Consider the following 21,437-nt stretch of genomic DNA (forward strand, 5'->3'; position numbering starts at 1 on the left):
CTAAATGGGACTCGAACCGAACGTGTGACCCGACCAATGGATTCCTCGTTCGGAGAGAAATCAATTGGTGGGGTCACACGTTCGGTTCGAGTCCCATTTAGCGACTCTGGAGCTCAAAACGCGTCTAGGGTTTTGGCCGCCACCACCGGTCTTCTGGCCCACTGTGCGCCGCGGCGTCCCCGCAGCAGCAGCAGCCGCCAAGGCAGATTGAGATGCACATATCAAATTCCCGCGTCGCGTCGCGCGGAGGGGGAGGGGGAGGGGAGGGGGAGGGGGGAGCCACGCCGCGCGCATTCCCATACGGGGAGGCAGAGGGGCGTCGGGAAGTGAACAGCTGGACACTTCCTCGGGGCTGCTCCGGACCCTGTGTGTGGACTGCGGAACTGTGGAACAGTGGACACGGCGTCGAGCGTGTCGCCTCCCAGTGCCCCCTTCCCCCGGGGATCCGCAAGGCTGCCAGTGGAGCCGCTCGTACCGACCGCGCGCCAGACGCCTTCCAGGTAGGCAAGGCCCGGCGGAGCGACGCAGGCCGGTGCAGCGGGTTGCCCATCCACCGTTCGTCGGGCGCTAGCCGCCGCGCTGTGCGTGCATCCACCCTCTGTCGCGGCCAAAACCCTGGAAGTGTTTTGAGCACCAGAGTCACTGAATGGGACTCGAATCGAACGTGTGACCCCACCAATGGACTCCTCGTTCGGAGAGGAATCCGTTGGTGGGGTCACACGTTCGGTGCGAGTCCCATTTAGCGACTCTGGAGCTCAAAACGCGTCCTGAGTTTTGGCCGCCTCCACCGGTCTTCCGGCCCACTGTCTGTCTGTCGGTCTCCCAAAGGGCCGGGCCGCGTGTAGGGGTGTAAGGGTAGCGACAAGGGAAGGGCGGCTCGGAGTGAATCCCGGAGCTCAGGACATGCTTACAGGTGTCTCGACTTCCCCCTTCCCCCCTACCTTTTCAAACCAAGGGCCCACTCCGAGCCCACTCCCCTCTTCTTTAGACCTCTTGAGGTCTTGAAGGGCCCATCCAGGGGCCCGTCGCACCCGGGGCTCCGCGGAGCCGGTATTCGGCTCGGCTCGGGGTGCTTTTGAGGGTCGCTTCACACAGTGCCCTTCCCCCTCTCTCCCTCCCCCCCCCACTCTCGGTCCACCAATCGCCTGAAAAGTGTGTCACCAGGCGTGCCGTGTAGTCTACGACTAATGCATTACATTTTCTATTCATTTTCAATCAAGTCGTATAAATTTAAAAAAAAATACAAATTAATATTGGAAAAAAAATATGAAGGTGATGGCTAACGCGCTATAACGAGGCTGTAGTAGGTGGACTGGTAAAAGCAGGCAGTCAGGCAGGGGGAGTCGAGTCAGGGTGGGGAGAGGGGAGGCCTTAAAAGTTGAAGAAGGGAGGGAAGATTTCGGATGAAAGAGTTGCCAGAAATCAGCGGTAACTTGTGTTGCCAATTAATGCCCCTTCCTACATGGCGTCTTCTTGCTTGTCGGTTTCCTCTCCTCCTCGTCTTCTTCTTCTGCTTCTTCTTCTCCTTTTGGAGCGTCGGGAGGCTGAAAGGATATGGAATGGCACGGAATTCACTGCTTCGCGGCATCTCAGCGCGCTAGTGCGGGTCTGTTCCGCTGGTTCCGTTTGGGTGCAAAATACCAGCCTACGCTCGGCTCGGCTCGGAAGCATGTTCGTTCATAACGGCACTGAAGCGAGACGGATTGCCATGCACTTATTGGAAGGCAATGACCCGTGAAGCGAACACACTTACAAAGTGGGCCAGCTCCTACCCGATGCCACCTTATTGGCCTTGGCCACGTGCATGCAATCCTGAAAGAGTGGGGCCCCCACTTTTGCTCAAAAAAAATGATAATGCCAGTATTTGGGAGTTTTGTTTTCCTGGCCCCATAATAACGTTGCGCAAAGTGCTTCGCCGGCGTCGGTAATCGAACCCGTCACACACGCGGCCAGAAACAGACCGCCCGCTGACAAGCCTTTGATAAACGACTGTCGCCATCCGGTTGGCACGGCAAGAGGACCGAATTAGGCAAATCCATTCCTCTTCGCTCCATTTCGCTCCTGTCGCTGATTCTCGCTTCTTCCTCTTTTTTTCTCTCCATCTCTCTTTCTCTCCCCGCCGCATTCCTGATTCACCTGAACTCTCCTCGCGGCTCATTCAAAATCTTTGCACAAGGCCGGCAAATGGGCGGGCAAAGTATGCCGAAGTTTTCCTTCCCGCCAAAGTAACAGGTAGCTCCGCGGCCGCGCGGAGGGGGCGGCGGTGTGTACAGTCGCGCAAAGAGGATCGCCTCCTTTGGCGCGCTTTTTTTTTTAAACGACGTGGTTCCCGCGCAAATAACGGCCGCCCGCCGGGAACGAATCGTTTCTTCGCGGGCCGTTCCCGATCGATTCAATTTGAAAATGTAATTTCCGACTTGTGGCAGCTAGTTTACGAGATGCGGCATGCTAAACTCGAACGCTGATGGCTCTTTGATGCATTCCCTTCGTGCAGGGTGCTGCCTCCAAGCCGCGCCTAAGCTTCTTTGCCTTCCCGAAGTGTGCGTACAGCATCAGACGCCCTCGTCTGTCTGTCTGTCTGTCTCCCTCGTCTGTCACACATTCGGGCTTGCACCGACGTTTCGCCGCACTTGTTCGGCTTTCCGCGCTCTTTAGAGGCAGCAGACTGATTCCGGGAGTCGCTCTGTCTCTCTCGGACGTATAAGGGACGCCTCATGCGCGAGGGAGAGGCAGAGCGACGAAAACGGCCCTCGGAATCAGTCTGCAGGGCTGCCAACCCAAAGAGCGGGGTCGACGCCTCTTGGCCGCCAAGGCGACTTAGAGTCGGCGAGCCGCACAAGGCGTGCAGGGAACTTGCGGAAGGGGAATCACGGAATCACAGTGTGCCGTCATTACTCCATGACTTGTTTATCACTTTCAGCGAAACGAATAATGGATTCCCGTGTCTCTTTTTTGCTCCGCTCTGCTCCGCGGCCAAGCGTGCCGTGGTATTTAATAAACAGAGCCAACTTCCGCCGTTTGTCTTGTGGACCACAATTCTTTCACCTCCCCTCCCCCTCCCTCATCTTTTGTCTGTCTGTCTGTCTGTCTGTCTGTCTGTCTGTCTGTCTGTCTGTCTGTCTGTCGTCTCTCTCTCTCTCTCTCTCTCTCTCTCTCTCTCTATCTATCTATCTCTCTCTCTCTCCCTCTCTCTCTCTCCACGCAGCAGGCACGTCGAATCGACGTCGTCCGTCGACCGGCGGCAACTCATGAAGCGAGAAAAAAGGCGGGAACGCGCTGTTATGAAGAGTCGTTGTGTGGCTCCTTGTCAATCCACGACCTCGGAGTCCGGACTAAACTCGTTGCTTCTGGCCTTCCTGGGCTTCCCTTCAAAACCTTACCTAACCTAGCCTAACCTAGCCTAACCTAGCCTAACATAACCTTACCTAACCTAACCTAACCTAACCTAACCCGACTTGCTGCGACGAGGAGGACCCGCCGGCCGCGCCTTGCCGGCCTGCCTGGGATTTCCTGGGAAGCAGCGTCTTCCTAATTTCGGTCCAGATTCGTCTCGCCTCGACCGTAAGTCCCCGCCAGCAGCACTCGCGGTCGTAAAGGGCTGCCGCGCAACAGATTTTAAAACTTTAATAAAAACATGGTCTCTTGAAAAGTCTCTCGCCATGAATTCATTTCGTGTTCCCTCTTTGGGTTCCGACGCCGCCGCGTCTGTGGCCGGGCCGCCTCTGTGGGCTGCCACGGCTGCTGGCTTGGTTAGGGTAGGCTGGCGGCAATGCAGTGGCGGGGCGGGGCGGGGCGGGGCGCAGTCAAGTGTAGGCCAGAGAGCAGAGAAGCATATTTGAGTTGTTCTTGAGGCAGGCGCGCACGTGGATTACGGCCCGGTGTCGCCGCCGAGGGGCGCGGCGCGGCGGGGTGGGGCGGGGCGGGGGCGGGACGATGCTGCCTGCAATGTGTGCGTGCGAGGCGATGCGACCATGCGACCGAGAGCTCGCACAGCACCACAGTGGGCCAGAAGAGCGGTAGAGGCGGCCAAAATCGCAGACGTGTTTTGAGCTCCAGAGTCGCTAAATGGGACTCGAACCGAACGTGTGACCCCACCAATGGACTGCTCTCCGAACGAGGAATCCGTTGGTGGGGTCACAAGTTCGGTTCTAACTTTACTCGAATTTTAATTAACATTAGCGTTTCATTTTCTGTGTTCTTTTATTTTCTCTTGGCCTTCCCCATTTCTGTGGGGTTTGACCGCTGCAATTCGGTAATTGAAACATGGACCGGCGTATTCGAGTCCGGCTGGGGAGGCAGGAGGGCGAGGTAGTGTGGGTTTGGGGGAGGGGGGGGGGGCATAACTGCCAGTCACGTAGCTGGCCGACCCCACCTGGGCCCCGCGCGAGAAATAACAGGATGCCTCGAACGGCACGCAGCCAATCCCAAAATCTCCCCCAAGCTGGTGGCGATGCGGCGACCACGCGCTCGTGGTGGCCGTGGCCATGGTGGTCATGATGGTCATGGTGGCCGTGATGACCACGGCTGGATGCTGGTCGGGATCACCCTGGTGGCCCTGGTGACCGTGGTGGCCGTGGTGGTCAGAGTGGGACGCGTTTTGAGCTCCAGAGTCGCTAAATGGGACTCGAACCGACCGTGTGACCCCACCAATGGATTGCTCTCCGAACGAGGAATCCATTGGTGGGGTCACACGTTCGGTTCGAACCCTGCTGAGCGACTCTGGAGCTCAAAACGCGTCTAGAGTTTTGGCCGCCTCCACCGGTCTTCTGGCCCACAGTGGCCATGGCGGTGACCCCGGTGACCTTGCTGGCCATGGTACACGGCCAGGTGATGGACGAGGACGAGACGAATGGCAGCCCTAGGCTGCGCTAGCGAGGATGCTGCACACTTGCCTCCCCCGCCTAACAGTCCAACTTTTTTCATTATGACGTTCAAAGTCCGAAAGAGATCAGCAGGGCGGGGCGTTGCGGGGCGTTGCGGGCCCGTGCGGGGCATTCCCCCGGCAGTCCGCTCGGCCTGCGAGGCGCTGCGAAGCGCTCTGCCAAGGGCTGCCAAGGGCTGCCAAGGGCCCCACCGAAGGGCGGAGAGCTCGCGAAGGTCACATTTAGGGCAGTTGGACGCAGTTGGACGATCTTGACAATCGCCCCCCAAAACAGAACAGTCTCGAAAATTTCATGTATATAAACCAATCTCAAATTTTCTTCTTAATTTATTTTTTTTTGTACGCTTGAGGCTTTTTTTTTCTTTTACATGGTGGTGGTTGTTCCATTGACATTAAATTCCATTACAGTTGGCGGATTATTTTTCTCGGTAAATTTTGACTGCTTAGGACTCTGCTCAGCTTCCATGCGTTCCTGTCTCTGACTGACGCCGCCGCCCGCCGCCACGTGGAGGCGTGGTGGACGTGTCGAAGGGCTGCCACACTGTGGATCGACGGCCGACGGCGGGCTTCCAACAGCCGGCTTCGATTCGCCGACAACTGCGTTCGTTTTGAACACATGCCTTTGTGTGGCGTGGAGGGGGGCGGCTGTGGCTAAAACTGTGGCTAAGACCGGGGTTTCGAAGAGACCCGCAGCATGGCCGAATTTATCACCTAGAGGTGGATGCGTTTCGGATTTTTATGGGTTACATTAATCTGTTATGCATTCGATAACAAACAGTTTTTAAATGATTTTTTTTTGTTAACGCTTTTTGAACGCGGGCACCCGTCAATAGGAAAACTCGGCGATGTTGCGGACTCTCTTCGGGGGGCTGCAACGGGCACATGCAGGGAGGTGGTGCAGCGCAAAAGGGGGGGGGAAAGGAAGAAACCGGAGCCGGTACTCGAACCCGCGGCTAGTCACTCGAGGCGTGCAGGGCGGGCCCCTAGGGCGGGCGGGGTGCGTCGAGGTCCTCACCGTCGATCTCCTGCACGATGTGCTGCGCGGCGGCGGGCTGCGTCTCGGCCAGGACGACGACGACGACGGCCACGGCGAGCAGCGCCACTGCCGCGGCCCTGGGCACCGCCATGGCGGGCGGAGGCCTGCTGCCGATGCTCGTCGATGTTCGTTCACAGGTCGCGACACTCGATCCTCCCGGGACCGCCAGCAAGCTGCGATGGCGCGCGGTGCATGCTGCCGACACGTGCGCGACGAGGGCGTGACGGACGCGGGGCGGACGCGGGCCGGACGCGGGGTGGACACGCAGCGGGACGCGGGATGCACCGGGATGACACGGAAGACCACAGTGCGGCCGCAGAGAGGCCCTCCGGGACGCCAGGCTGCCGAGGCCTCCCGGCTCCAGAGCGCCCCGCCCCCCGCGGCGCCGCCGAACCCACCCCCGCACCGCCCCCGCACCCTGCCCCCGCGCCGACGGCACGCCGACGCCGTGGCCACTCACGCGCACCCGTCCCCCACTTGTCCTCCGGGCCCAGGCCGGGCCCAGGCCTCGCCGCCGCGGGGGCGGAGCCCATCTCCGGGGCCGCGGGGCGCGGGGGGCGGCGCGGCAGGGCTCGGCGGCCACAGGGGGCGGGGCCCGGCCGCCAAGCCACTCCCACCGCGGTGGACACCAAGCACACCGAGACTACAGACGCCACGGCCCAGACGGGTAGCGAGACTCTACCACGTGCCGAGACTCTACTCTCTGTCCGAGTACTAGTGAGACAATCCAGCGAGGCTTTTGGCCAGCCACGAGTTGATACTGTTTGGCGGGACTGAGTCGGTAGAACTCATTCCTTTGCAGCCAGGCAGAGCGTCTCTGTACCAAGGGATACTCCTCGCGAGCGGCCGGCCACATAGCACTCGCACAGTGGGCCAGAAGACCGGTGGAGGCGGCCAAAACTCCAGACGCGTTTTGAGCTCCAGAGTCGCTAAATGGGACTCGAACCGAACGTGTGACCCCACCAATGGATTGCTCTCCGAACGAGGAATCCATTGGTGGGGTCACACGTTCGGTTCGAGGCCTGTTTAGCGACTCTAGAGCTCAAAACGCGTCTGGAGTTTTGGCCGCCTCCACCGGTCTTCTGGCCTACTGTGACTCGCCTCTTTGAAGACGACTGTCAAAAAGGAAGCAAAATGTAGAACGCGCGGCGCCGTAAGGTGGAAGCACTCGGCCGTGCCGGGGCGATGGCTTTGGCGATGGCTATGGCGAGCGCAGTTCGTTGTAATGACGGAAACTTGGCGCACTTCCGTCGCCGCAAACTGCGCCGTGGTTCATGAGCTTCATGAGGCGTGGTTCATGAGACATTCTGTACTGCCCGGCACGGCACGCCACGCCATGCCGCAGCGCTTCTATGGACTCCCATGGACCGGCACGGCGGCACGAGAGCGCGTCAAATTACGACGCAGGGCTGCCACGTAAGTTGGCCCACATTCCCACGATGAATGCCAGTGTCGAAAGGGTTGCTAACCCAAATTTGACTTATGCCGGAGTCATTGGACGCAACGTCGCCCTGGTTTTGACCATCTCGTTGTCCATGTGGCATTGAGGCCATGCGCAATGTTTCGGCATGTGGGACTTCCCCGCGTTTCGCGTCGCTGAGCGAGTGTCTGGAATGTTCGGGATATTCAGGCGAATCTGTGTGTATCTTGCGTATAAGTGTAAGTGTTACGTTTCCTTTGCAGCAAATCAATTTTATTTTTTTTTTTTGGGGGGGGGGGGGCAAGTGACATGTTTGTTGCAAACGCGCTTTGCCTCCTGAGCGCGTTGTCACAGTCTTGTCGTGGACCAGAGCCTGAGTCAAGCTTTTGTATCACATTGTAATGCCTCCTATATGGCAGAGGTGCTGGGAAGAAAAAACTTTAAAATTGACCAAGGGAAATGATATATTTTGACCTGTTACACTATATCACACAAAGTTCACAAAATCGCACATGGTAGACCATGAACATTACATAAAAGAAATACGACTAACATAGTCACTATGGCAAAAGCATGCAGTTGTAAGTGAAGTTTAACTGTTGCACCACAACTAAATTTACAGTGATTTTTAGGCTCAACATTGTAAAAGAGTTCCTCCAATACATGATCTCACAGGAGAAGGAAGGGCCTAACGATATAAATTCTAATATACCATGCAAGATTGAATTAATTCAAGCAAAACAGTTATTGTCTAAATTTACACTGCATGAAATTTCCACAATGTGCTTTCATAATTGGCATCAATAATTTTATCACTATATCTTAGGACAGATAACGTCTTGAAAAATAAGAGGTAAGGATGCTAAATCCCTGAGAAATCACAGAGTCAACTGGAACCTACTAGTTAAACAAGAGTTGAGTACCATCATGACAGATCCGACAACACCAGAGATATTTCCACACCCAGGGCCAAAGTTTTAGCTGCCTAATGTATTTCACAACGCCTGGGCTCCAATTGACTGTCCTCACAAAACCGCCTATGTTTCCAAAGAAGCAGAGAGACTTTTTCTTACAAAATAATATGAGATGAATGGTTCTACTCCAAACATGAGCAAGGAAGGATTCTTTGATGCCCATCATATAAGAATAGCAAAAGGTTTTGAAAGCAAAAATCATTAAATTAAAATTGAATTAAAACATTAGTGAAAAAAAAAGCATTGTAACATAAAAACGTGTGTAGTTGACAAATTTGCCAGGATAACTACCATTCAAATCTCAAATCAAAAAATACATAGATAACAAACTTATAACAATTCCTTTCAATGATGTTTAGCACCAAGAAGAAAGTAAGAAGAGAGACAGAAATGAAATATAACAAGGGGAATGGTTAGGATTTATCAAGAGGATAGACCTGAACCAAACCCAATCCAAATCCAAATCAAATTTACAATAATTAACCTACCCAAAGAAAATGCACTGTAGCAAATAATAAATTCTTTGCTAAAAGACCTTTGCTCAAGAGGTACTTAATCAAATTTCGTGGAGTTAGATATAAAGACAGCTTTAAATTAATAGATACAGATGTCCTTTTGATAAAAAGTACCACTGTCACCAAATACCTTATCACATATTCTTTAAAACTATGTGCAATTAAGTTTTGCACCAGAAAAAGAGGCACATACCCAAAACAAAAAGACAGATATATGCGACTACAATATGTCAAATTCTGATGGATGAATTCTTTGATTTAATGCAGTTTGTGACAGGCAGAAAGCAGCCAACATAGAGCTAAAGAATCATACCTCACCACTGGATAATAGACCGAACAAGTGCTGCTACTTTGAGATAATCACAAATTCTACCTTGCTCTATGGGGAACCTACACTTAAATTCAACAGTAAGGCCTTAGATGTACCAGTTTACGAGGCAGGCTTAAATTCAGATCACATAAGCCCTTGGACATTGCTCAAGTCCACACCAAACAGTAATGGCATGTTTATGATAAGGTTGTCAGTGAAAGCAATGAAATGCAGCCTCTAAAATTTGATAATGCAGAAATATACACCCAAAGACTGCAGGCAAAAGTTTTACAAATCTCACTATTTGGCCCTAAAATTTGAACATAAAAACACATTGCTCTGGAGGAAACCATAGATGAAATTCCTTACTTCTTAGATTTGGAAAGCTAAAACATCATTCCTTGATGGTGATTCAAAAATACAACTTTAAGAACATATACAAAATATGGCTATACAATATAATTAACCATCTAGCATGACTAAAAGCAGATCACAATTTCAAAATTTTGACAGAGATCTTAGATTTAAACCACTTAAGCGTTTCCAAAAAAAAATGGGTGGAGGGGGCATCAAAGAACCCAAAGTACTCTTTTCTAGTAATTGATAAAATATTCATAGGTCTCAATATCATGGAAACCTTTGTAGAAGAAAGCATCTAGTATGTTTTGTAACACATATAGAAGGCCACCTTTAATGAGAAGGTCACATTGCAAAGTAGGCTGGATGAGCTAAATAATAATCTTAAACTATTGTGTGCATGGGTTGACATTTTAACTTCTTTCAAAGCTTTATGATTAGTCAAGCTTTGTTTGAGGCACAAGAAATAAATAAAGTTACGCAATGTCGTCTATCAGAAAGAAAATTTGACTGTGTCATGAGAGACTTGTAACTACAACTTGTTGAATTTCTTTGGTCACAAATCTGATGGACTCCTCCCTTTGGTCTGAGACATTTGTATTTTTGAGGAAAGTAAGCACCTCTAAAACTAGACTGCACTTGAGGCTCTGAGCTCTCAGCCGAGTAATTATATGCAAATGACCACAATGGCAAAGACTATGACATGACATCCAAACCACCTGGATCAGTCTTGAGTTAAGTTACAGTAGCTTAAAAAAAATGGTCATGGTACTGAGACAAAAGGAAAGAAAATTAGAACAACTATTCCACACAAGGGAAATCCAATCTACTTACAGTATTGGCCTACACACTGTGACAATAGTTAACTAAGCTGAGCTGCGATAAAGTACTGAACAGAATTGTCCAAGACTAAGTGAGCATTGATTGCAATTGCAACAGAAAGCCTTCAGAGTAGATGGTAACATTTACATGACATAACTTAGGACACCTCAAATGGAATAAGTTGAAGATTTTGATGAACAGAAAACTGGTCCAAGTACATTCAAAAAAATTTATGTAAACAAATTAATGTTTAAATTAATTAATACTAAGCAACATTGCAATTAATCTTCCTCATAAAATCTAACAATTATACAAAAAACTCGAATAAAATACAAGAGTCTATTTCTAATCAATTCAGCACAGCACGAATCAACCACATTCAAATCACAAGACAATCATCTACAAAGGTACATTAATGATTCAAACACCACCACACAATCACAAGATTTTTGAATATCATTAAACTTTAAAATAATATGAAACACGAATTAAACTCCGCAAACATATCACTAGTATCGCAACTATGAAACAGCTCAACACAAAACAACAATTGCAACAAATGGGATGTAGATAAAAAAATATTGAATTACTTGCAGTGAGAAACATTGATGCAGAAAATGGAATAAAAATGTATCTACAGTACAAATCAAGAACAGCAACAAAGTTAAACAAGTTTGACAATGACTTCAACTGGCGCGATATAGAAATACATTACATCCCTACTTGATTGAAAATATAAAACTACTTATCATTAAACAGTTAAAACTTACAGTGCAACTTAAATATGACAAGAAAACTTCCAATGGCCCTTTAAAATATTGACGCTTAAAGTTCTAAGCTATCTATACAAAAGCACAAAATGCATAAAACTTTCAAAAACGGTGATGCAAGCTGACGTGCAGGAGATTTTACACATGTTAAAAAGAGTGACGACAAATTAGAATCCAAAGCGGACCGGGCAGCCGTTTGACCAATGGCCACGTTGATTGCAGTAGAAGCACACGCCGTAGCCCCCGTAGTAGCGACCAGGGATGCCGGGGACAATCGGGGGCTCTGCTTCATTCTCGTCGTCATCGTACTCCCCGTAGTCTGACTCGAACCAGGTCCTCTCCGAGGTGGACGAGAAAGCACCAGTGCTGGAGTAGCTGCTCGTCGAGTCACTGAAAGCAGTAGAGGCACTATTACAAAAAGGAAGTACATCGGCATCCTCCAAAAGGCGAACAGAAAACGCACCTTGGCTCCTCGGTGGAACTGCCGGGTGAGCTTGCCGAGGAGACCAGCCCGGGCGTGCGGCCTAGGTGCCTGCGGCGCGCCCTGCCGTCATGAGGCTGCCCCTGGCCCTGCTGGGAGCCCTGCTGTCCCTGGGAGCTGCCCGGAAGGGCCTGAGGACCCCCCTGGGAGCCCTGGGGGCCCAGGCCCAGCCCCAGGCCCTGGGAGCTGCCCTGCGAGCTCCCCGCCATGCCCTGCAGGCCCTGCAGGCTGGAGGCAGACAGGGCCAGGGAGTGCGGCCCGTGCCCAGATAGGGCCAGGGGCGCGCGGGGAGGCGGCGGGGTGGTGTGGCGGGGGGTGGGCGCCGCCAGGGAGGGAAGGCCGTGGTGGTAGGGCGGCTGGGACAGCGGGGGGTGGACGTGCGCGTGGGGCGGGTGGCTGTGGGCGCTGTGCGCGCTGTGGGCGTGGGGAGCGTGGTTGTGGACGTGGTTGTGCGTGTGGCTGTGGGCGTGCGGGGTGTGGCTGTGGGCGTGCGGCGGGTAGTGGGCCACGAAGCCGTTGTGGTGGTGATGGTGGTGGTGGTGGTGGTGGGGAGGGGGCAGGGGCTGCCAGTGGTTGTTGTTGTAGTTGTAGTTGTGGTGCCGCGACCGCCCCGAGCTGCTGCTGCTGCCGCCGCCGTCCTGCCTGCTGCTGGACGAGGAGGACGACGCGGAGGAGCTGGCCGCCACTGCTGCCGCCGCCTCCAGCGCTGCGGGGCAAAGTCACACAACCAAGGTGTCACAACCGCCAACCAAGCCTTGCTTCAAAGTCATTTTCAAAGTAACATACCAGCTCGCTCCTCAAGAACTTCCTTGTGCCTTTGTTGAAGCTCCAGGCTTAGCTGGCCCACCATGGTGCTGATGAGGGAGTCCAAAGTTACAGAGCGATGCTCTGCTGTGATAGGCATGCGACACATGGGGCATTCTGCACGCTGCTTCTTCCATTCACCAAGGCAATGTTTGCAAAAACTGTGGGCACAGTTGATTGTGACAGCCTGAAAAGAAGAGGTGAAAAATTACTTTCAGTCCTACACAGGTCAACGATTTCATATCGTGCTGAATCTGTAAAAAATTAGATGAACACTTACGGCTACAAGGAGCTCATTGCAAATGCTGCATTGAAGTTCTTCTTCCACAAGAGATCCAATGTTTTTGAGCTTCAGCAGGGCGAGATCCTTTTCCTTCTCTTCTTTCTTCTTGTCCTCCTCTTCTGGCGATGCTTCCACTTCCAGAGTTTCACTCTTTTCAGTGATGATTTGAGAAGGCCCTTCGTCTTCGTCTTCGTCCGCGATTTCAGGTTCCACTTCCTCATTGGCTTCCGATGTCTGGTTTCTTGAACTTTCTTGGATTCCTGAAGCATGTTCTGATAAAATTTCCACATTCTGAGGAGTAAGAACATCACTTGAGGAGGTGATTTCTGAATCTTCTTCCCCATTAGATTGAGCTTGCTCATTAGACTCTGCAATCTCAGATTGTTGGGATGTAGGCAGGCCACGCTCAGTTACAGTAGAGCTGCCTGCCACCTCCCTGCAAATCAGAAAAACTAAGTCAGCAAAATAATAGAACATCATAATTCACATCGTTCCCTCTTATGATGCATGTGGGACGATCACATTTCCTCAGGTGCATAAAACATATACACATTTAATTTTCCACTTTCCAATAATATTTTTAAAGAAAGTCCTGGTTATCTAATTTTCCAATATACAGGTCCACCCATGCATCCTAAAAGAAAACACATGACTGATCCTCTTTACATGATTCACATATGGGATTAACTATTGAACCTCCAGTGGTTATTCAGCTATTCCCCTCCTCAGGCTTAATTCAAAAGACTGACGATGTGGGTCGCAGGATGGGCCCCAAAGCTGATCTCCCATCTTGGAACTTGAAGGGAACGCAGTGCAAGACATGCTAGTCTTCCCAATGTTCCGCATGTATTTATCATGTTCTCAATAATATTACATGTCCTTTCCTCTATATTTGAAATAGATGTGTGTTTTGTTATCAGGACTACGTGTCCACTCTGCACCTAACGGCAGGATCTAGTCCATGAGTATTAGTCTAAAAAGCAAAGGTAATAGGACTACGCGTTTATACACATATAAAGGGCAGTTTTGTAAAACCTTCTCACGGTAGAATCTGATGTGCTCGGGAACGACACAGTCATTAAGACTGCCTTGCCGAATTTAATGCCGCCGCGACCCTTAGCGGACACTGTCGATGCCCACACGCCAAACGGAACTTGAACTTCACGCTGTCGGAATAGTTGATCTTGGCTTGTTAACCGAAGGCCTCCAGCTGCTCCTCGAACACAGGTAAGTAACCATAAACATATAACCATAAACTTATTGGACAGAACTCTGAAGGGTTGCCTCAACAGAGGGATGTGCTTCAATACAGTGCCATACAATGGGACAACAGAACCCCATCAGCACATCATTGGTAGGCCAGGCAGTGTACATGGTTAAGCAGTTGGATTGACAGAGTTGCCTAGTGGTATTTAGGAAATGTGTAAGACACGCAGACGTAAACCGGCCTAAAGGTTTCCCACGCACATGTAACAATTTAGTTGCAGCTATTTAAAATTGGCGTTTTGGTTTCACTTCACTATCAAGGGAACGCGTGTTCAAAGATGGCAACTCTACACTCCAGCTAAATGCACAACATGCGCACCCTTGTTGGTAGGGCCCCGTATATTTCGCGTGTACCTCCCTCTCTATCCTTGGGGAAGTGTCGAGCTGAGCCCTATTTGAAAAGCCTGATAGATCCCGATATCATGGTGATAAGGCTGAGAAGGCTACAAAGCACGGAGCGAAATACACGCAGCTCTATCCACATGGCCTACGTTCACTACCTGGTGGGGCATTCTTCTTGCAAACAAAACATAGCAGTTTCAATGAAATAGAATCACAGATACATGAAGGAAACATTTTACAAAATTTCTGGCAGAGTGTTCAGAATAAATATTATCATTGACCATTACAAATTATTTGGAAGTTTGACAAAACTCTTGTCCCTGGCAACAGGGAATGCCAGATTTTACGAGATGACTTTACAATACAAACACAATGGATGAGAAGTTTAACGAAATTTATAATAAAGACCCAAAAGATGTTCTGAAGGGCCTACACAATGTCACACGTTTCTTTTCTTGCAAGTTACGGTATGAAATGATTCATTATCATGATAGCAAACGAAAAGTCCTTCTATCATTACCTAAAGTGAGGTAAGAAAATTGATTTCACGTTGTTTACTGAGGATGGACGACATCTTCACCAACCCAAGTATCCTGGAACCCCTCCTTGTTTTCTCATGAAGAATTTAACACATAAATCTAAGGATGCGACCAGGTGACCTGACCCACAGGACATAGGACACCCTGCGCGAGCAATCAGCAGAAAAGGACACAAGAGGAACTAAATTTCTACTTGCACCATACAAGTCAAGCCGTTCCACAAATATGCATGTGCGAGACAATTTTTTTACTGAGAGTCTCAAAATAATTAAGCACACAACACAACATTAACTTATTCTTTTGCTTTAAGTCAGAAACTTGGGAGAAGTGATGATGATGACAACAAAAATCATTTTCCTTGTAAAATCATCAGGTGCATTTATCTTACCCACATTATTGAGTTTCATTTGACTGCACTTAATAAGGAATTTCTGTTGCATAGCAATAAGGACAATCAAGTCCTAGTAAGGCTAAGAAACTCTACAAAGCCCTTAAGTGCTGGGCTTGTTACATGCACACATTTTATTTGTGACTACGAGTTAATCATACTGGAAATGGAATGAAAAACAAATATTTTGCATATTAAGATTCAGTCACCAGTGTTCTAGCATACAAAGGAATAAACAGGAACAAAATTGTCACACATTCAGGTGTGATATTGTGTCAACTACAAGCTGACAGCCTTCCTTCCCCATGATTTAAAAAATAAAAGGAAAGAAAAACACATAAAATCAGAACTTCTTGTTTTTGTATTCAAGTAAGTTACATAAACCTAATTTGAAATAATTTAAATTACAATCCTGAGATTCACAACAAAAACACGAATCTTCATGCAATGGACATTAAAAGTTAAGACAAACTTCTAATTTGGGCACTGTAAAACATATATCATATGCCACTTATGTTTTCAAGTCAAATAAGTTACTGTCCATTCTTAATCTCACTTCAAAATGTTTTAAAAACCTGATCACAATTAAAAAAAAAAGTTTTAAAGGTTTTTTAAAAATTCAGTATTTTTCCTCAACATAAGGAGGTATATCACAGAAAACTCAGTCTTAAAGAAACACGCCCCAATCTCGAGATCTGCCTGTGTAAAACAAGAAATATAAGTAATTTGTTGAATAAATAATGCAGGTGAAAAATGTCCCCCAGCCTTGCCTTGAGTTCAAGTGGCTGTATGATTTTCTTATGGGACTCAATAAAATGCTATTTACTGAAGGACTTCAATACCTCAATTTTCAGTCAAGAGATTGACAGAAAACAAACTTGAACTAGACAGGAATGGATTTGAATCCACCGCTTGCGGTGAGGTCACTTGATACTTTTCCATTCAGTTAGTCATACAAGTCAAGCAAGTTCTTCTGACTAGGATCAGGATCACCAAACTGAACTACACATTGGAGACAAGCGCTAACCTGGCAGGAGCGCAGGTGTGCAGCTGCACGTCCACCAAGTGGCTGGCCTCTTGATTTAGTGAACCTACACAAGAGAAGGTAAACATTAAACACAAGATAAACCCACCATACTCGCAACTCATTGTAGGTTCTGAATAGCACTGCTTACCTATTGCAGCATACAGCTGTTCAAGGAGAGTCTGTCTTTGTCGGTCCAAGCTGCCCAGGCGGCGGCGGATATCCTAGAGTGACACAACATTGGCTTTTACTCCCATTTTTTGGTAAGATAAATATGACAGTCCACTTGACTTTGGGAGATCAAGAATACTAACCGAGACATTACTAAGGTCCAATTGTCCGCCAGATGTAGAAGGGGAGGCCATTGAAACTGAGCTGCTCATTTCAGAACTATTTGATGAGGACCTTCAAACAGAATAACAAAGAAATTAACATGGAAGGAATGGCAAGTAAAATACAACTTGTGGATTTGATTTTCATTGCATTCATTACCCTTCAAGGGACATTTTCTGTCTCAGTTGGAACAGTTCTAAGCGAACTCTCTCAAGCTTCCTTTCGTTCTTCTCTCTCACTGCCTGTTCCTCGGCCTTTTCATTGGCATCAATTAGTTCAAGGCGTTCAGCTAGGTGACGCTGTTCTTCCACAATTTGATGACGTTCTTCATTGCACCTGATGAAAAAAGGACAACAATGCAATTAGCAAAATTCCTTGGAAATATTTTTAAAATGTGAGTGTTTTGTGGCAATGTTAACTTATAGTAGCTCAGTCACCTCTTGTGAAGTATTTGGAGTTGATGGAGCAACTGATTGACTAGGGAGGCTTCCTTCTTCTCAAGACGGTCCAGTTCCTTCAGTTGTAAATCATCAGATCCTTGCATGTTTGACGCTTGATACTGACGCTTCACTGGTGATGGGCCCATTTGTCTCACACTCGTAGGTTCTGATAATGTTCGCTTGGTGGGCAGAGGGCCTGGTCTGCTCTGAGATGAGCTGCTTCCACTAGCTTCTGACATATTTACTGAGGAGGCACTTGAAGTGCTGTCAGTTACTGATCCACTCACACCTCTTTTACAAATCCATGATTCACGAAGGCTCCCTTCTACCTGAGGAGACTCCATGTGCCCCACCGACAAACTAAAAACAAACAAGAAAGAAAAGGACAGTTTACAAGACAACCCAGTATACATGGAATGAGGACATTTCACAAAGTTCACAGTGGATACACTACCTAGAATGTCTCCATGCAAGTGTCTGGTTGATGGTAAATACGGTTTCCAATTTAGAATGTGGCCAAAAAATGATGAGACGTTCACTCGTACGCGAATTCTATAAACATAAAGAAAAGAAAATTGTTAAAGAAACAATTTTTGCAAATTCCGCAATTTTATCACCGCCATGTTTGGTGTCACTTCACTGTTGGTCTCAAGCACAAAGCTGCTGCAGGAGTGAGGTTACTTTGAGACTGTACGATATAAAAACGATTGATTTCAGGAAAGGTTTAACAAAAAAACAAGAAGCAAGAGAAGGAAACGAAGTTTGCGAACAGACAAAACACATCGACTGACATTTGAGAAAACTGGAACCCCATCCGAATTTTTCTTGACAACAAAGTACCACTCCGAAGTCGAGGCAGTGAAATACGGGAAAAACGGTCTGTTTATCGAGAACTTTCCACGCTGGGTCACGATTAGGGGCAAAAACTTCCGTGAAAACTCGCCTGACGTCACGTTCTTGTGATCGCGAAGATATGACGGTGCCAGACAGTTTCACATCCCAGTTTCCTTTGTCTCCTAGAATGTGCGCCTCGCTCCCCTCAAGGCTAACAGTGTACCAGGCACAGGACACAAGGAAATCAATCCGCAACCAGCTGGGCCACAGACGGCCGAAGCGTCCAAAATGGGGAGAGACACTCCCTTCAACTGCCAGCGCGACCAAACTTAACATTTTGATGCCAAATGTCGGTACGCACTTTTGTTTACAGACTTCCCAACAGCTGTTTAGGATGAATCACCAACACACATGGAACCATGGGAGGCACCAGCAGACGCTTTCGTCGCCAAACCACAACAAAGCTTTTGGTCGCAGTCACGCCATCTCACAGCAACGGCGCGGTCACCAGGACACGGATTCACGAGGGTGGCACTGAAAATGCATGTAGACTGCACACCTACCTGCAATTCTCTCTTCTCTAATCGACAGATGCTTTTTTCTTGTCCTGCGAAATACACTCGACTGTGATCACACACCCAAGGCTCAAGGCTTTTCTCCTCAAGTCAACTTCCATTGAGGCCGCCTTCAAAAGACGAAAAAAATACAAAATCGTAACAGGTAGGCGAACTAAGTTGTGAAAATGAGATTAAAATGGTTTCTGTGGTTTTGGGTGACTTTCTTGATTTAATTCCCTCGATGCGAAGTCAACATAGTTGTGCACTTGACTCATTCGATGCCCTACTTCTGGCTCAGTGGTGGGGGCGGGGGAGGCCACAAAAGAGGAAGGACACCACTGGCGAACGCCATTCCCGGACGGGCCCCGCTCTCGGCCCGCAGCGCAAAGCAGCGAATCCTGCGGAAAACAAGTTTCTGTCTCCCTCACCCCGATCCTGCCCACGAGTGCAACGGAGATGGCTGTCGCCAGGGACGTTTGGTGGCGCGGCCCTGCGCCTCGGCAGTGCAGGAGCTGGTTGGGCTGCCTATGCGCAAGGCGCACCAGTCGTCGCTCTGTCTCTCTCGCGCTCTCGAGAATCAGGATCGCAGGAGCCCTAAATTCTGTTCACGCCGATTTTTTTCGACCTAATTGAAAGATCTGGCCCGGGGAGGCATCGCAAATTTCGCCTAGATTTTTTTTTTTTTTGGTACGGGCTTTGAAATTTAACATGTCACCTTGCGGGAACTCCGGGTAGGCAGCCGCACGATACAGATCCCCTCAGACACCCAAGGCACCCATCAGGGAGCGGAATGGAGCAAATTCTGCTGCGTGCACCAGACGCCCCGTCGGACATTCCCCGCCCGTACTGCATATAGCCTAGCCAACGGTAGTGCAGATAGTGTGTCTGGCCTGTGTAAACAACAACAAAAACGTCGAAGGCGTTAAAAGATAATTACACATTTTTGTGTCTGAAATCTTTCATGAATTCTGGTTTTACTTGAATCTTAGGAAAACTTCAACATGGATGTGTCTGACAATAGCAATGATGCCACCTATGGGAGATCAACCTTTGAGGTTAGTTTTCTATGATCAGAAATATACTTGTTATTATCATTTGCATTATTAAATATATTCTGTAATTTTTCCCCATTTTTGCTACAGGAGCAGCATAATAGGATGCTCAGGAAAAAGTTTGACCGCTTTGACTCAACTACTAAATTTATGGAAAATTTTAATCCTGAGCAAAGTAATCGTGAAAGGCGAAAACTGAACAGAAAGATCCAGTATGACGGGTAAGTGTTCTGTTTCAAACCGATTGCCCTTTCAAGTTTTTGAAATTTGGAGGCCTTTTTCAGAGTAGTATGTATGTGGCAGTGCCTCTTATCAAAATTCATTAATTTTTTAGGAGACGCAATGTTGTATACAATGACAGGGGTATTCACATTGAGTCAGGCAAGGATCTATGTGATTGCCTCGATTCTTCTTGCCCTGGTTGTCATTTTCCATGCCCTAGCCCTAAATGTCGTTCACCTAAATGTGGCCATGAGTGTCGGTGAGTGCAATTCAATTCTTAGATAGTACAAGTTGAAATTAATTTTTGAATACACTTTCTCACACATAAATGAATTCAAGTTATATCTTACTGGTTTGAATGTATTACAGGCAGAATCGCAAGTGGATGTATGATCTAATAGAAATTGAAGGTACAAAAGAAGTGGTCAAGAACAAGTATGCAAAGTAAATCGACACCTCCAATGTATGTTAAAAGGGCATGATGTCTGTGATTTAATAATATTGCCTTATTAGAAATTCATTATATTTCTTAGCTGTAAGTGTTTCATATGTGTCTTTGAGTACTCTGTTACCTTGTTCAATACTTTGCTACCTAATTTATTATTTATTTCTGAACAAATTGTACAAAACACGTTTTTTGTGGAGGGTTTTTTGTAACAAATATTGTACAATTAAAGTTTTACCTTTAGATTTTAAGATTATCTCGCCTAGGGCCAAAGATTTCATTGCTCTATAATCTAGTGCTCAGCATTTGACTGCCGTGCTTCTGCCATCATAGATTCCACTCTGTTTGCTGTTTCACGTAAAGCATTTCCCAATTCTGGCAAATCTGGCAAGTCCAATGGAATGTGCGCTGATAATCGTTTGTAAACAGAAGACTCCTTTTTGCCTCTGAAAAAGAAAAAGTGTGAAGTTAGCAAGATGTTAAGAAGTTGTTTCTATAAAGATTACAGTCTCACCTTCGACTTTCCTCCACCTTTAGCTGTTGTTTGTAATTTGTTGCACTTTTTATTAATTCTTTCATACTTTCAAAATGTGGTGCAGCTTCTTCCATTGATCTCACAGCACTGTGTAACAGAAAAGTCGTCCAAAACAAGAAGTAAAATTGAGAGGATTTTCCACAAAATCATTGATGTCTTTTTATTGTTTACATACCTCACAGCATATTCTACATCGTAGCAATGCCCCTGTAACTCCCGGTGCAATTTTATCACCTCAACTCGATTTTCAACCATAGGTGGCAAAGATTTGCGAACATGCTCTTGCAGACGGTAAAATGCCAATGATGGCTCATTTGCCACTATATGCATATTCTCAGATATTCTTTCTGACGCTACAATAGAAAGAACAAGCATAAATACAGTCATAAACATAAAAAATAAAATTTGATTTACTCAAATTTGCAGTAACCTTTTTTTACACGAGTCTCCAATTCAGGGTCTGACACTGCAGGGGTTGGTGTAGCCATAGCTCACATTCAATTTTGCTTGGTGAGAATGAGTATTATTGGCTGTCTCGAAAATATTTGAACTGTTCATTCACTGGCATCATGAATCAAATTATTGATTGAGGGGCCCACTTCACTAACCACTGCCAAAAAATATATTATCATGATTGGAGTTTAGGTTTATCACATCAAAATAATAAAAATGCTATATCTTTTGAAAACTGACTGAGGAAACTCATCTTCCGCACACTTTGTTCTGGTTCTTGGTTGTCAAACAAAACCATAGCAGACGACGCACAGGTTCACTTCACAGCCCCCACGAGCGGTTGAGCACACGGG

The 21,437-nt window shown here is 47.9% G+C and overlaps 4 protein-coding genes across 13 annotated transcripts in view; 1 reads left to right on the plus strand and 3 right to left on the minus strand.

Annotated features, from left to right (window-relative positions):
- The window catches only part of LOC117645183 (lachesin-like), a 57,037-nt gene extending 50,930 nt beyond the window's left edge, over positions 1 to 6,107 (minus strand). For all 5 annotated transcript variants that reach the window (XM_034385186.1, XM_034385187.1, XM_034385188.1 and 2 more), the window contains exon 1: positions 5,898 to 6,107. In XM_034385186.1, the coding sequence (XP_034241077.1) occupies positions 5,898 to 6,009 (112 nt within the window). In that variant the 5' untranslated portion in view covers positions 6,010 to 6,107. The remainder of the gene's footprint in view (positions 1 to 5,897) is intronic.
- A 1,677-nt stretch (positions 6,108 to 7,784) lies between these two features.
- On the minus strand, positions 7,785 to 18,509 carry LOC117645391 (ERC protein 2-like). 5 transcript variants are annotated; one of them, XM_034385564.1, is made up of 11 exons: positions 18,384 to 18,509; positions 17,441 to 17,538; positions 16,984 to 17,346; positions 16,706 to 16,882; positions 16,528 to 16,618; positions 16,365 to 16,437; positions 16,217 to 16,280; positions 12,652 to 13,090; positions 12,354 to 12,558; positions 11,550 to 12,273; positions 7,785 to 11,461 (listed from the first exon to the last, which is right to left on the minus strand). In XM_034385564.1, the coding sequence occupies exons 3-11, from the start codon at positions 17,328 to 17,330 to the stop codon at positions 11,254 to 11,256; spliced, it is 2,328 nt and encodes a 775-aa protein (XP_034241455.1). In that variant the 5' UTR covers positions 17,331 to 17,346; positions 17,441 to 17,538; positions 18,384 to 18,509; the 3' UTR covers positions 7,785 to 11,253. The 5 variants fall into 5 exon arrangements, with proteins under 5 accessions (XP_034241455.1, XP_034241451.1, XP_034241452.1 ...); XM_034385560.1 differs by having other exon boundaries at positions 7,785 to 11,476; XM_034385561.1 differs by lacking the exon at positions 18,384 to 18,509 and adding an exon at positions 18,182 to 18,320 and having other exon boundaries at positions 7,785 to 11,476.
- LOC117645393 (ARL14 effector protein) lies at positions 18,404 to 20,347 on the plus strand. Its single transcript, XM_034385568.1, has 5 exons — positions 18,404 to 18,540; positions 19,367 to 19,432; positions 19,520 to 19,650; positions 19,764 to 19,910; positions 20,021 to 20,347. The coding sequence occupies exons 2-5, from the start codon at positions 19,379 to 19,381 to the stop codon at positions 20,097 to 20,099; spliced, it is 411 nt and encodes a 136-aa protein (XP_034241459.1). The 5' UTR covers positions 18,404 to 18,540; positions 19,367 to 19,378; the 3' UTR covers positions 20,100 to 20,347.
- Positions 20,241 to 21,426, minus strand: LOC117645392 (BLOC-1-related complex subunit 8 homolog). Of its 2 annotated transcripts, XM_034385565.1 has the most exons (5): positions 21,325 to 21,426; positions 21,062 to 21,241; positions 20,807 to 20,984; positions 20,611 to 20,718; positions 20,241 to 20,542 (listed from the first exon to the last, which is right to left on the minus strand). In XM_034385565.1, exons 2-5 carry the CDS (start codon positions 21,117 to 21,119, stop codon positions 20,389 to 20,391), a joined length of 498 nt encoding a protein of 165 aa, XP_034241456.1. In that variant the 5' UTR covers positions 21,120 to 21,241; positions 21,325 to 21,426; the 3' UTR covers positions 20,241 to 20,388. The 2 variants fall into 2 exon arrangements, with proteins under 2 accessions (XP_034241456.1, XP_034241457.1); XM_034385566.1 differs by having other exon boundaries at positions 21,062 to 21,416.
- Between the last annotated feature and the right edge of the window lie 11 nt (positions 21,427 to 21,437).

The sequence above is a fragment of the Thrips palmi genome, unplaced genomic scaffold, assembly GCF_012932325.1.
Source record: "Thrips palmi isolate BJ-2018 unplaced genomic scaffold, TpBJ-2018v1 HiC_scaffold_18, whole genome shotgun sequence".
Taxonomy (NCBI): Eukaryota; Metazoa; Arthropoda; class Insecta; order Thysanoptera; family Thripidae; genus Thrips; species Thrips palmi.